Genomic DNA, 14,375 nt, shown 5'->3' on the forward strand with positions numbered 1-14,375 from the left:
AATTAACACATCTTCACTGAGCTTTCATTCTCATGTGGTCAACAATTTTGTTTATTTTTTTTCTCCTTTCAGGTGGTCTTTAACTCCTTAAAAACGTGACTGACATTGTGTATCGAATAACAGTGTCAACACATTTCTGTGTGACTATAAACATAACTGGGATCAGCGCTCCACAGTTTGGAAACTGACCTCATTTGAGACTTGGGTCTCTATGGGAATGACAGCCATCACGTCGACCAGCCAGCCAATCAGGGTGCAAAGGTCATGCAGCAAAGTTATATTTGTGTCAAATCATGCTAATAATAACTGAAGAAATCCAGCCATAATCAAGAGGTTCAACCCTTACATGACCTTATACAAGATGTCTGCAGACTAAGTTATGGCTGTAGTGTGAGATTGTTGTAGCTAGCAACAGTACTCCAAATGTGTCTATTTTCAAGTCGTCCAATCAAAAAATTAGGACAGTGACACTGGGCAACTCAAATGTCCACTCATTGTCAGCCATTAAGTCATCAGGTTATAGCTGTGTGATACCCCCCAGAATACACACACTGTCTAACAGGGCTTTATTCCTTTATGAAAAACAACCATTTACAGTCTTGTATTATTATTATTTTTTTTACAAAAGTTAAACCACCATCACATTGTTCTGCATTCCATCTCAGTGTCTGTTCAGATTCAAAGACAGTTTCATTCTCTCTGTCAGAGCAACAAGAAACCCAATAACCATTTAATCCACTAGTAAAAGTCATCATGTGCTCGGATAATGTTTCAATAGCACGAAAAACTTTGTGAAATTGTTCCTTTTTTGCTCTATACATGGCCCTTTTTCTTTCTCCCTCCTCAACAATATGGTTGAATATTCTCTTTCCCAAAACTCACAATAACATGAATCAAATCAATGGGCTTCATTCAAAATTCCCTCTAATAATTCAATTTTCTCAAAGGTTTCTTTCTATCATTGCCCTTTTCTGTGTTTCCTGGCAACAGGTAACAATGGCATCCACTCTTCTCTCACATCTTTCATTCTTGTTGGGACGTAGTATCCCCGTCATATCCTTCTCTCTCTCTCTCTCTCTCTCATCAGCTTGCCATTGCCTCTCTTGTTTCTTCTTCTATTCATCTATCTTTCCATCATGCCCCAATTGACCTTCTCTTCCTCTCCCTTTCCTTTCTGCGTGAACACGTTCAGCTTGAACATTCTCAACACGACCTTCATCTCTCCTTCACTGTTGGCTTTACTCTCTCACACGGTCACCTCGTTCTTACTAGCCGTCCTCAATGTCTGGCCCCCTCCTCCGCCACCGGGGATATATTGGAGCTGTTCGATGGTGTTCTGCCTCTTGGCGGCGAATGCTATCCTCCGCACGTTGTGGCCCCCGATGGTCCCCGCCCCGCTCCCTTGCCCTACCCCGGCCCCTGGTCCGTGCCCATGAGGGTCCCCCCAGCTTCCTACCGGGTGGCCCGCCACACTCATCTCCAGCTCGTGGCCCGATGTGGGGTGGGAGTTCATCTTGATCATGTGATGGCGGTCTAGCGAGGGTGTGACGCAGATGTTCTGCTGTGATTGGGCCTTGTGGCTGAGGCATCCCATTGTCGGGACCCCCATCCCCCCAAATTCCCCCATCCCGCTCATACCCACCATACCGCCTACCCCTGCCATGCCCATGCCCACCATCCTCTCCTCCAGACGGTCGGGCGAGACTAGGAGTCTCTCGTGGGACTTGCGAAGCGTCTGTGAGGTGGAGCTCTTGCTGGTGGTCATGGCCTTGTAGTACTGGTGCTGCTGGTTCTTGGAGAGTCTGGAGAGGGTGTTGCCCTCGCCAAGCGCTAGGAGCTGGTCCTGGGACATGACCCTCCGCGGGGCCTTGTCGAAGGCAGCCTGGTACCCCGACGACTGGGCTGGCAGAGGGTAGGGGTTGGGGGTGGATGTGGGCACGTGGATATGTGTCCGGGAGGAGTGGAGGGGGAGGGTACCCCTGGCTCCGAGAGTGTAGTCACCGCCCCAGTGGAGGTGGTGCTGGGAGGAGTGGAACGACAGAGGGGCGTTGTTAGGTCGTCGCTTCGATGAGTAGTAGCCAGAGTAGTCCTCCAAATCTTTCTCTGTTTTTTTTTTTTGGGGGGTTGAGTTTTTAAAGAAAGATGATGAAAGAAACAAATGTAGAAATAACAGTTAGTGAAATTCATTCATTATCGGGTGAAACAAAGTGTTCCAACATTTCTCGTCCTAAGAAGTCTTTCATCTTTAAAGACTTTCCCTGGACTGAGCTCCCTGAAAGCAAACTGAAATGTGACCATTAGCCAACCGTTGGTTCCTCTCTCTCTCTCTCTGTGTATTCTACAATCCCCCTATACATCCTCCCTATTACATAGTTTTCTGGGGCACCTACTCTGAACGAACAAGCCTTTATCAACTCCCATTCTATAGACTATAACAGCCTACATTAAAGGCACAACAAAAGGGAATACGTCTGACACACACCGTCGGCCGGCTGCATCTCGCCTGTCATTGCTTCTTCCACACACATATCTCTGGAGCACTCTCTCTAACACCCCCCCCCCCAGCAGCGGCTGCCACCCAGACCTCACTCCAGCCCCTCCCCCACTGCTCCCCTCCTCACCGAGCCTCTTCAGGGAGCTGTAGCGGCTGATCTCAGGTTTCATGGCCGCCTCGTAGGAGGGGGGAAGCTGGGCCAGGTTATGGAAGGAGTGTGAGAAAGGGGGTTGCGGGTGCAGGCCGGAGCTGCTGTGCTTGCCGGTGAGGAGGGTCCCCGTGGAGGCCAGCTGGGCGTTGTTCATGCGGGGCACGCGCTCTGGAGGAGGAAGAGGAAGACATTTTCAAAGACCCGACACACACGGGAGCATTAATCAGGGCCCTAACACACAGGGATACATTTAGAATGACCTAGCATGTTTATTAACATAATATATACCGTATGAGTACGTTTATAAGGACCTAATATACACACATATATATTTATAAGGACCTAACACCTATATGGTGGGTAGCTACATTTAAAACGGGCCAACGTGTATTTAAAATTAACTTAAAGGTACATATACATTCACGAAACGTGCCAATTCCTTACAAATTACTCGTCTTAGAGAATTGCTGCCATTTGTAATTTGTACATTTTCAAGTCATTCTAAGGCGACTAGTATGAGGTAACATATAAAACAAGCCAAGACGATTGTCTGACACTTTGGCCATTGACCATGTACAATAATGGGCAATAACAGCCAAGAATATCTTTATAACCACTGAGGGAGCACACGGGAGACATTGACCACTGTGGAGTAACACGTGCAGGCTTCAGGTCACTGACTTCACTCAAGCCAAGGCCCATAGTGTAAGTAAGCACACTTACACCACAAACGGATACAGTGTGTATACAGCGCATACTGAGACACTTACGAGGGAGACGCACACACAGGGTTAAGGAAACAGCGACTGTGCTGAGGGGAAAAACACCCGATGGGACATGTACAACACCAGACAGACGGGTCACGAGGCCAACTCACACACCCCGCCGCCTGTGTCAGCTAGTTAGGCTTACCCTTAGCAGCCGAGCGTTTGGGACTGGAACCAGACACCTGGATAAAATTGTGGTGCAAGTTGCCAACTGCAAGAGAGCACAGCGAACACTGACGGTACAGCCACTTGTGCGTGTACGCGTGAATCATGAGCATTGTTTGCGTGTGGTGGAGTGTGTGCGGTTGGGTTACGTGAGCGTGTTTAGAGTGCAAGCATTGTTGAGCGCGACTCCATACAGTCAGCGTTACCAGGCTACTGCGTCCACCTCCGCTGTCCGCGATCATCACTGTAAGGGTTCGTGTACATCTGAAAACAGGCTATTACTGTGTTATTACAATGTAATAACAGCGTTAGTGTCATGACACTAACATTGCTATGACAGTGTTGTCCAAATGCGTTCTGTTGCGTCACTCACTGCGGTTGTCTTTGCTCTGGAGCACCGGGGTGTAGAGGCTCTTGGGGGGACGACCGAGGCCATCTCCTACGGTGGCGTTAGTCAGGACACTGCTGTCGTTCCTCTCTCCCTGTTGGACTGGGCTGGCCTGGCTGCGTAGGATGTCCACCAGGGCTCTGGGAGAAGGAGGAGAAAAGAGGAAAAAAATCATGGACAAGGGCGAGAGAGTAGAACAAACTGCTTTCCGTTCAAAAGTAGAGCATTCGACTTAGCTGGCCACCAACGTAAATGTGCTACTTGTTCATTGATCATGGTTCAGTTTCAACACCCCTGTGGCTTGTGGCCTCAATGGATTTTTAAAAAGACTAAAACCCAATGACAGACCCACATACACCCACACGGCCATTTATTCAGACAGTGTTTACTGGTCGTTTGCTCAAAGACAATTCTCCGTTCCTTTCTCACCTGGGCATGTTGAGGTCTCTGTTCCGGGGTCGTCGGGACATCTTGTGGAAGGCCACCTTGATGCCCACGGCCACCACCAGGGTGACGGAGATCACCCCTCCGATCACGTACGCCGTGCTGTTGCTCTGCTGCTGCAGCTGCTCCGAGTCTGGGTCACCCCGGTTCCCCGACAGCGGGGGGTTCGTCTGCGGTGTGTCGAGCCAACCGGGCGAGTTGTAGTTGTTGCACGACTCCTGGTCCAAGCGGCTACGCTGGTGATCACAACAGTAGCGGTAGTGGCAGGTGCCGCAGCAGTAGATGTAGGTGCCCTTGGAGCAGTTGAAAGTGCTGTCTAACTGGCCCATGACGTCGTAGTAGGCCCGACACACGTCCACATCCACCAGGCGCCGGGGGGGTGGAGCCACCTGGGCAGCACCCAGAGGGGGCTTGAGGGCGTCCGCTGCCGTCATGTTCTGAGGGAGCTTGATCTGGGGGAGGGGCTTGGGGAGCGTTTCGGGTTCTTTCGGCTCGCCGTCGTGAGCGTCCTCCATCTCAGCCGCTTTAGGCGCCACCTTCGCCCCCCCTGGGGGCGGCGGCATTGGTTTGTTCCCAAAGCCGGTGAGGAGGAACAGGGTGGTGCCGCTGGGGCCGCCGTTGGATGAGCGGCGCTCTGTGGTGATGGCGACGGCGGAAAGGACGAGGCCGGACACAAGGGAAAATATGAGGGAGTTGCTGAACATCCTTCTGTAGGTTCTTGGCCTCATTTTCAGCGTTTCTAACCCAAAGTTGTATTTTTTAAAGGCCCGCCGCCGGGTGTTCAAATATCGAGGTCGTCTTCCAAGAGGGAAAGTGTCATCTGTGAATTTCACTGGCGTGTAAGTCTAAAAAATATAAAAAGTTTCTACTCAAGGTTTCAATTGGAATACGATGAACTAATCCTTTGTTAGTGCTTCCGTGTACAGAACCACACACTAGGGTGGGTGTTTTTACGTTGTTTAAAAGTGATTTTTGTTTTTGCTTGTTCAAGCAAAGCGTGTGGCGTGTAACTTGTATGTATTTATGTAAACATCTCTCTCAAGCTATATCAATACAAATCTATTCTCGTTCGTAAGCAGCTTATGTAAACGTTGAGGTTTTATATAGTCCTATATTTCTACGTTCTAGACCTTAGCATGTACTGGCCTATATTATGGCTATACTTGTGAAAGGACCATTTGAAGTTTGTCTCGACAACTTTAACTTAGCACACAAAAACAAAATAGATGAGGAGGATGCTGGAAAATGTATATATTGTAAACATCAGTCAATAAAGTGTTATTTAATGGAATGGTAAGAGTAATGATAATGTTTGTGGTCTCTACTGTGCAGACCTCACTAAAATGGCAAGCGTGGGTTGTCTTTCTTTATGAGAGGCAGTATTATCTTGTAAACAAAATCAATGTGTAAACGTTTCGTACCCGTCGGAGTCTTTTGAACTCTCCCACGAAGTTATGAATAAGGTAGCAAGCGAATCCTATTTGAAGGGCAGGTGTAGTCTGTAAACGTTAAGGGTTGCATGTAAACTTCATTTTCTTTATTTGAGTACTTTTCACCTATGCTTAATTATATTATCACTTGGAATTGGCACTTCCGTTTTCTGCATTTGACCCGCAAACCTTAATGTAAAACTTTGTGTGAATTGTAAACAATGGTGTTGGCAGCTTTAGGTGCCTCTAATTCCCCATGTCCATACATGTGCTAGAACAGGTTTATTATCAGTATTAACTTGATAGTGTCATTCTGCACTGAATGTTCTATTTGTTCACAAACTTTGAATATTGAGAGAAAGGAAATAGAGGTGGGGTGGTCAATTGAGGAAATATCATTCAGAGAGACTTGGGATTCTACATTTCGGACTTAAATGCAGTGGTTGGAAAAGCCCCCCCAAAAAAAAAGGTTTGCGCTGAGAAAAGGACCACTCACAAAAGCTTGTCAACAAGGGTCCGGTGAAAATGGGTACTGAAGAAATGTACCAAGCAGCATATATAGTTGAGACAAACTGGGACCACACAATTCACGCTTAACTTAGTGAGAAAGGGAAAACTAAGATATAACACAGCGAGTGATGGACCAAATGAATAAAGGCAGCCAGAGATAGTAATTTCTGTTTGTTGGTGAATTAGGAAAAGGTGAGAGAGGGAAGGAGGGACTGGTGAATGGGAGGTGGAGGGACGAAAGGAGGCTAAGGATCTATGTGCGTTTGATCCCCTTGCGGGAGTGTCTCTGCTCTGAGTTTAACTCGGCCCAACAGAATAGAACGAAGGTGGGCTTGGGCCCGGTTCTGGCAGGACAGCGCGGCTCCGCCCACAGAACAGACATGAAAATGTCTGGATTCATTGGTTCAATGCAGAATATGTGGAGAAAATGTACACTATGATATGGTCCCTTTACAGCCTAACCTAACCTGGGCTGATGACTACAGATACATGGTCATTGTGACCTAAACGAAAAAAGTAGAACAATCTAACATGAATAGCTTTCTAAGCTATTTTCTTCTGAAAATGAATGTGGGAAATGGTATCCTAGTGTCATATAAGCTCTTCACTGTATCCCTGAATGTATGAGCGCGCCTATATTTGAAAGTGACTATACGAGATGTTGTTGATGCAAAGAAGTCTTAAAACAGGGTAAGATGGTAGATCTAAATGTTGGGTCATAGTATGGCTGGTGTGATACGGCTTATGTGTTGAAGTGTTATCTCCTTTGACAGACACCATCAATACACTGAGGGAGGCTGTGTTGCATGTTTCGAGAGGAAGAAAAGAGGAACACCAAGGGTTTGAATATCATCCGGGTTAAAAGGAAACAGGGGATTTTCAGATTGTTAAATGTGGTGTGCCTACATGTGCTGTATGGGAGAATGCTAGAGAGAGATGCTGAGAGAGAGAAGAAGACGACAAATGTGAGGTATATAAATTGGGGGAGATAAGCAAAGTAGCGACAAAATAGCAGCGAGGTCAATGTATCATGTTATATGTGACTTGTCTTGCCCTTCAGTCAGTCAACGCCTAGTTCGATTGGTCGATCTGGGGCTGAGCTTTCAGAGTTATCACTGCTTACCACTCTCCAACTAATGTACTACAAACAAATACAGGTCACCATTAAATATTAGTTGAACGAACCAATAATGCACTATTCATCCAAATCTGAAAGATTTTAGGAGCAGAAAATTATTCGATTTTTTTTTAACTGACGAAGGACAGTAAATGTACATTTAACTACAAGCATTAGGCTAACTCTCCACAATGTGGTTCTAACTACTTTTTGATTGATAGAATGTTATAACTTTATGTACGCTTTGAGCTTCAATGCTATTTTGATGTAATAAGGATATTAAATGTGTATTTTATGTGTTAGGGAGACAAATGAAAAAACGACTATTCTGATATTGAATCTGAACACTGTGTGAACTCAAGATAACACTAAGTGAAACATGAGGTATGAATGGTAAGCGTGACTTTGGTAGTTTCGTTGTTGTCGTTATTTTTCTTTTTCCTTGCACAGTTCGTATGGCACTGGTGTAGGTCTCGCTCGAAACAAAACAGGGAAGAAAGAAAAACAGTCAGTGCAAATTAAGGTCCAAAATCCTCCCCCCACCCTCCCCCCCCACACACAAAAAAAAAATACTGAGAAAAGAAAAAAGGGATGTAGAAAGTCCGTTGTAATTAGCAAACAGCCTCTGGATCTAAAGAGGGGGGTGGGAACGTCCCCTTAGTTGTTCCACCTGGCCAAGACAGTGATGATGACGTAATCCAGGTTTTCTTCAAACTTCTACGTCTTTACTTATTCTAAATTGACACTGCAAAAAGAAGAAGACAGCAAAGTTGATCAATGGATGACCTTTTCTTCGTCCACAGTTTAGCCATCGTGTTTCTATTCTAGGAGAGTTTAGGTACAAGACGTAAACTGAGTGTGCAAAACATTAAGGACACCTGCTTTTTCCCATGACATAGACTGACCAGGTGAATCCAGGTGAAAGCTATGATCCCTTATTGATGTCACTTGTTAAATCCACTTTAAAATCAGCGTAGATGAAGGGGAGGAGACAGGTTAAAGAAGGATTTTTAAGTCTTGAGATAATTGAGACATGGATTGTGTACGTGTGCCATTCAGAGGGTGAATGGGAAAGACAAAAGATTTAAGTGCCTTTGAAAGGGGTATGGTAGGTGCCAGGCGCTGCTGGGTTTTTCATGTTCAACCCTTTCCAGTGTGCATCAAGAATGGTCCACCACCCAAAGGACATCCAGACAATTTGACACAACTGTGGGAAGCATTGGAGTCAGCATGGGCCAGCATCCCTGTGGAACACTTTTGACACCTTGTAGAGTCCATGCCCATACAAAATTAGGCTGTTCTGAGGGCAAAAGTGTGTGGGGGGGGGGTAAAACTCAATATTAGGAAGGTGTCCTTAATGTTTTGCATTGAACAAGCATGCATGATTACTCCTACATTAACAGTTGGCTAATGACTGGTATAAGCAGTAATTAACAAGTGCATACATTCACTCTGTTTGGCTGAATAGATTCATATTTCAGATTGGGTGATATCCACGGTGTAAAAATGACAATGCATGTTGCATTCATTTAAAAGCAACGATTTAATTGAATCTAATCATCATACGGCCAGCAAATCTGTAACATGAAACACAATTCGGAAAAGCTCATCCTTTCACACCAGACCTTGAATGTCACAGTCATAGACTCCCAAGGACTACAGTCTCCTACAGTCCTTCGTTAGGTAAGGACCTGCGAGATCACACTACGTTAACATCAACTTCGAGAGAATAGACATGTTTTGACATCAACAACAAACAAACAGCCTAGATGGGACATGATGATGAGACACGCCATATGGATAGTACTGACACCGAGAGACGAGTGTCAGGGGAGAAGAGTAGGTCTCATAGTGAAGACTGGGCCTCGAGAGGAGAGAAAGGAGGGGAGAAGCCACAGATGTGAGCAGAGTGGGGGGGTTGCCCGGAATGGGAGTATCCTTCCGAAATGGGAGGGGGGGGGAAAAGGAGGCCCGAACAGTGGAGTCTCTTGTGCTGAAAAGTTAAGTGTTAAAATCACTGACTGCCCTGGGGGGGGCCATTTGCATTCCGTTTCCTGGATGCAGCAATTAAGAAGGTATTGACAACAGCTGATCTCCTCCAATGTGATGCTTTCTAGGCAGACCCATCGGTTTCAACAGACACACCACTCGGCCTGGCCACAAATATGGAGATGTTATGAGTCTGTTCGGCTCCATATGGAACAGAGAATTCCGAACATGTACGCTGTCTGAGCATCTGCATATGCCTGGCCCCTACCGCGAGCACACAGGTCTTAAAGAGACAGCGCACATGCTGGCACACAGCGTGTTAGCGCTACACCGACCCCCCCCCCACCTCCCTCCCGCTCTCTCTCTCTCTCTCTGCCAGTGAGTGGGCTGGAGCAGGCTCTCTCAGAATAGCACTGCAGCATCGAACGAGAGGAAGAGTGAGAGAGGGAACGAAAGGGAAGGAGCAACACCGTCCTCCACCTCCCATATCAACACATATCCGTCTATCCATTGTCTTATCGATGTCCTCCGTTGTGCAATGGGCTTTGTGTCACCTCTCCTCCTTTCCCAAGGATCTCTCCATCTCGCCCTCCTCCCATGCGGCTCAGTGTCAGATGTTTGTCCACCCCACCGCTCCTCTTGTTCGTCCACCCTACCCCACCTTTTCTCCCCATCTCTCTCTGGACTGAGGCATGCTGGTTCAAAAGGCAGTGCACTAGGACAGTGAGCAACAGCGCCCTTTGTAATTAGGTGTCAGCGTGCATAGGCCTCCGAAGAAGAGGCATCATGAATTATGGAAGCAACTTAATTACTGTAGACCCATTACCGACTCCCTTGATAAGTTAACGATTAATTACCTTTAATACTGGGAAACGCTGTAGTATTTTTGACCATTATTGAACTATTGTGGCTGTTTCCTAATGTGCCATATCATGTAGCATTCATTGAGCTTAGTCTATAGGCTCTTTGTGGGAGATTATATATCGATAAGCCTCCAGCGGCTGAGGTTTTGGGCAGCAAACAGGTGCCTCTACGTGACAATGTTATCAAAGCAAAACCATATCCATACACATTGAAGTTAGGCAGGCTTGCTGGCCATGAGCATGATGGCACGGTTGGTGTGTCGACATTTGCATTCATGTGGTGTTGCTCATGTCGGGAACAAGTCATACAGTCATTGTGTGCCTAGGCCAACTCACACACTTCCATTTTCTATTGCTGCTAGATGACTTCGTTTGTGGGGTGGAAACGGACAAGATAGACACAAAATGGGAGGGTAGTTATCGTGGTCGAGGCGCAAAGAGCGAGACCTGTTCACGTGCGCGTTTCGTTAGGCAACGTTGCAGCACTAAACAGAAACAAAATGAAGGAACGACTTACCTGCGTGTCGCTGATTGTATTTCAAAGGGCAATAAGATGATGGTCCATTTTTAGATGCGGTCGTCAGGCCCGTCACCATGTTTCCTTGAAATTAAACAAGGAGGGAAAATATTGTAGCACATCAATTGTTGGCAATACAATAATTCCAATATAAATTGAGTAAAAAAATGGCCCTACACTATGCCACATCACAATGAAAGCCCATAGATTGGAGTTCACACGCGGATGCGCTGGTCTCTTCCAAATGTTAAATAACTACACCAAAATTGTGTGTGTGTCATATGGTCAAAAATAATTGTTAGAAAAATAGAAAAATCAGCACTCAATTAATAATTAACTTCCATCCTAAATTGAGAGAGTCGTGTTTATCTATCCACTCGAATGAGGCTGTGGAAATCCGTTTTCAAGCTTTTGAAGTTATGCAAACAGGAGAACATTAATCAGATTTTGTTCATTAAAAAGTGTTCAAAAGGTAGCTTTACCGGATGTATAGTAGTCCATTCACCAACATTGGATCTTAATTGTGATTCCCGGAAAATAACTGATCATGCCTACATTTTCCATTGTAATTCCAGGTGAGGATGAAATGAATTTGTCTCGAAGGACATGCTTCTCTCCGAATAGACATAGAAAATTGCACAATAATAAAACATTTTTTTTAAACGAGGGGGAGGTCGTCTAACTAAATTATATCAGAAAATATATTTTCAATCACATATTGCTATTTCCTTTTAGCGGCGACTATAATCCTCACTGCGCTCCCCCCTTTGCTATAGAGGTTCCACTGCGTTGATGAAATTCATAAAAAGTAATTGCTTTCACAAAGGTCCGCAACACTCGATGCTCACTCATTGATAGGACAATATGGTAGGCCTACTTGTCCACGTTTCCATTTGTTAAGTGAGCAAAAGTATCTACCAATCGGTGACACGCTTTATTCCCAATGAGCTATCTCTTTCGCGGAAACATTGGTTTACAAACGGGGATGGAATGGAATGGTTTAAACGCATGCACCAGGAGCGAACACGCACACGCCTTCAAAAAAGCCAAATGTTTCTGTTCTATGTAAACAACAAAGCTCACTGCAAATAACAGTGGAATGCAAACATCTAAAACACTAGCAAAGTGATGGGGGAAAATTGACACTGCTTTACAGCGTTTCATGGGTAAATAGATAGAGAGAGAAGAGTCTAGGATAATGCAGTGTCATTAGTTGCCTTGACAACCATGTCCATGTATTTCAGCTAATTATGAATTTGATGGAAATTAGTAGATGCTTGTTTCTTTCGTCCCAGTCACTGCCCCATTCACTAAATGACGTCATCACAAGAAAAAAGGAAATATGCAAATATATATATATTTTTAACTTCAATTCGTTGCACAAACTGTTCCCAAATCCTCTCAGGCATACCTTCCCTCAGTGACAGATACATTACAGTACCCTGTAGGCTACATTAAATAGAACCGAACAGAGCAGAATAGAAAATAATATGCATCAAACTCTACCATAAAGTCCACCATTGGCGGAAGCATTATTATGTGACAGGGGCAGCAATATTGATTAGTGTAGCAGAACAGAGGCACACTGAAGGACTGTATGGGGTCTGTGGCCCCACAGATGGTCTTCTATAACATGGTACACAGTGGCTCTTAGAGCCACGGTTAGGCAACTGTCCAAATCATCACTTCTCACCAGTGATTACTCTGAACGTCAGTATATCAATGAATTAACCAAACACATGATCAATATTGTCTCCAGGAGGCTAACAAACATGGCGATAGTCATTTTAACCTCAAAGGTAAGTGCTTCACTCCATAATAGCCATTTGAGGACAGGCTAAAAGAGAACCCTTGTGAACCAGCCACAGGAAATACTCCCCCCTAAACAGGAAATGGAGAATTCTCAGGGGTATCTATAGTCAATGGGTAAGTCCACCCACATGAAGTAGACAGGGTGTCCGGTGTTGCGGGACTGCACCTCACAATGACAATGTGTAGACTTTGGGCAATTTCTTAATTTGTGTTGTCTGGTAGTCTTAGATCCAAAGAAAGAGAAATGTTCGGCAAGTCCATGAGGGCATTACAAGCCTGTTGGTGGCTACGCCAAAACATATGGATATAATGAGTATGTTGGTCAAAAAGGTATTGTAATGGAAGATAGTAATGGCTGACCTATTATTCAAGGGGCTTTGGCCCCATCCCCGTTTATGGCATAACTACAAAGCATATGGATGTATACAGTATATTTTTCGTATCTTTATTTCACTAGGCAAGTCAGTTAAAGAACACATTCTTATTTACAATGACGGCCTAGGAACAGTGGGTTAACTGCCTTGCTCAGGGGCAGAACAACAGATTTTTTTTTACCTTGTCAGCTTGGGGATTCAATCTAGCAACTATTTCGATTACAGGTCCAATGCTCTAAACCACGAGGCTACCTGCAGCCCCAATATGAACCGTTGAACAAATTAGCATTCAAGGATCAAATCTGGGTCACATGACGACAGCGATAACGACAAGCTCCCAGATGTGACGTGCGTGTGTGTGCGCACGTGGGAGAAAGTTAAGGCATGAGGAGCCTTTCCTCGCCATTTGCGTCACTTCCTCCATTCCATGTCTTGAGGGGCAAAAGAGAAGCATTGTCGCCATCGCTATGCAGGCCTCTCAGTAGTAGACCTGCCAGACCTCTACTCAGTCAACAGTGCAGGATGACTCAAAGTGTCCTCTGGCCAGGATGGAGTCGGTGTGCGTCACAAACACACACACAGACTTTGACACACAGCACCTTCAGATACACAGGGCCAAGCACCTCTGGCTCCCAAACATCTCTAGGCGGTAGTCCATGACCAGGTGAAATCGTTTCATCAAGTAGCACATGGAGAGCCAGTCTACCGAGAGAGCCTCAGCAGCCATCTTGTTGTTGAACACATTAGCAACCATGTGTTGTGTTGTGCTTCGTATACCATAAGGTATGTAGAGACAGGGAGAGGAAAATGTAGGCACTCAACGGTGCAACGTAAACACAATGAAAGGGAGGGGACAGACAAAATTGTATGGTCAAAGTGGTAACATTTGACTTAAAACCAGCAGGTATGATGCGTTATGGTGCAGTTATAATGCATTGAAAGACTTATCATAAGCGTGCATAGACCCCCCCCACCGTATGATATAGCAGTACACATTATGTGGTCAACACCTTAAAAAGGACACCTCTACGACCCAATGCAATATTCATGGGTAGTTCTACCATCTGATTGAAGTGACTGGTGCATTTTGCATAACTTTGTTTACTTGAGTAGGGTACTCTATTTGACAGAGTACTAGGTTGCTGCCTGGAATAGGTCTTCTACTGAGGTGACAATAGAAGCAGTTACCTGCTGTTCCAGACGTAGGAACACGACATGCTAACGCTAGGCTCACGCACTTAACTCACACTACCTTGTAAGAACAAGCTCTTTAAACGGGGCAAACTGCAGTTGCTCCATCCGTTTTTGTACTTATCTACCCATTGCATATGAATGTAACTTATGACTCATCGAG

General features: G+C 45.4%; 1 protein-coding gene and 1 long non-coding RNA gene across 2 annotated transcripts; both read right to left on the minus strand.

Annotated features, from left to right (window-relative positions):
• Window positions 1-551: 551 nt before the first annotated feature.
• On the minus strand, window positions 552-6,281 carry LOC112266031 (protein shisa-7). Its single transcript, XM_042295639.1, has 4 exons — window positions 4,395-6,281; window positions 3,951-4,105; window positions 2,622-2,813; window positions 552-2,103 (listed from the first exon to the last, which is right to left on the minus strand). Exons 1-4 carry the CDS (start codon window positions 5,135-5,137, stop codon window positions 1,247-1,249), a joined length of 1,947 nt encoding a protein of 648 aa, XP_042151573.1. The 5' UTR covers window positions 5,138-6,281; the 3' UTR covers window positions 552-1,246.
• A 33-nt stretch (window positions 6,282-6,314) lies between these two features.
• Window positions 6,315-11,704, minus strand: LOC112265916. Its single transcript, XR_002955840.2, has 3 exons — window positions 11,318-11,704; window positions 10,836-10,919; window positions 6,315-8,211 (listed from the first exon to the last, which is right to left on the minus strand). It is a non-coding gene; the product is annotated as an uncharacterized LOC112265916 (long non-coding RNA).
• Window positions 11,705-14,375: the final 2,671 nt, after the last annotated feature.

This window comes from Oncorhynchus tshawytscha, linkage group LG13 (genome assembly GCF_018296145.1).
Source record: "Oncorhynchus tshawytscha isolate Ot180627B linkage group LG13, Otsh_v2.0, whole genome shotgun sequence".
Lineage (NCBI taxonomy): Eukaryota > Metazoa > Chordata > Actinopteri > Salmoniformes > Salmonidae > Oncorhynchus > Oncorhynchus tshawytscha.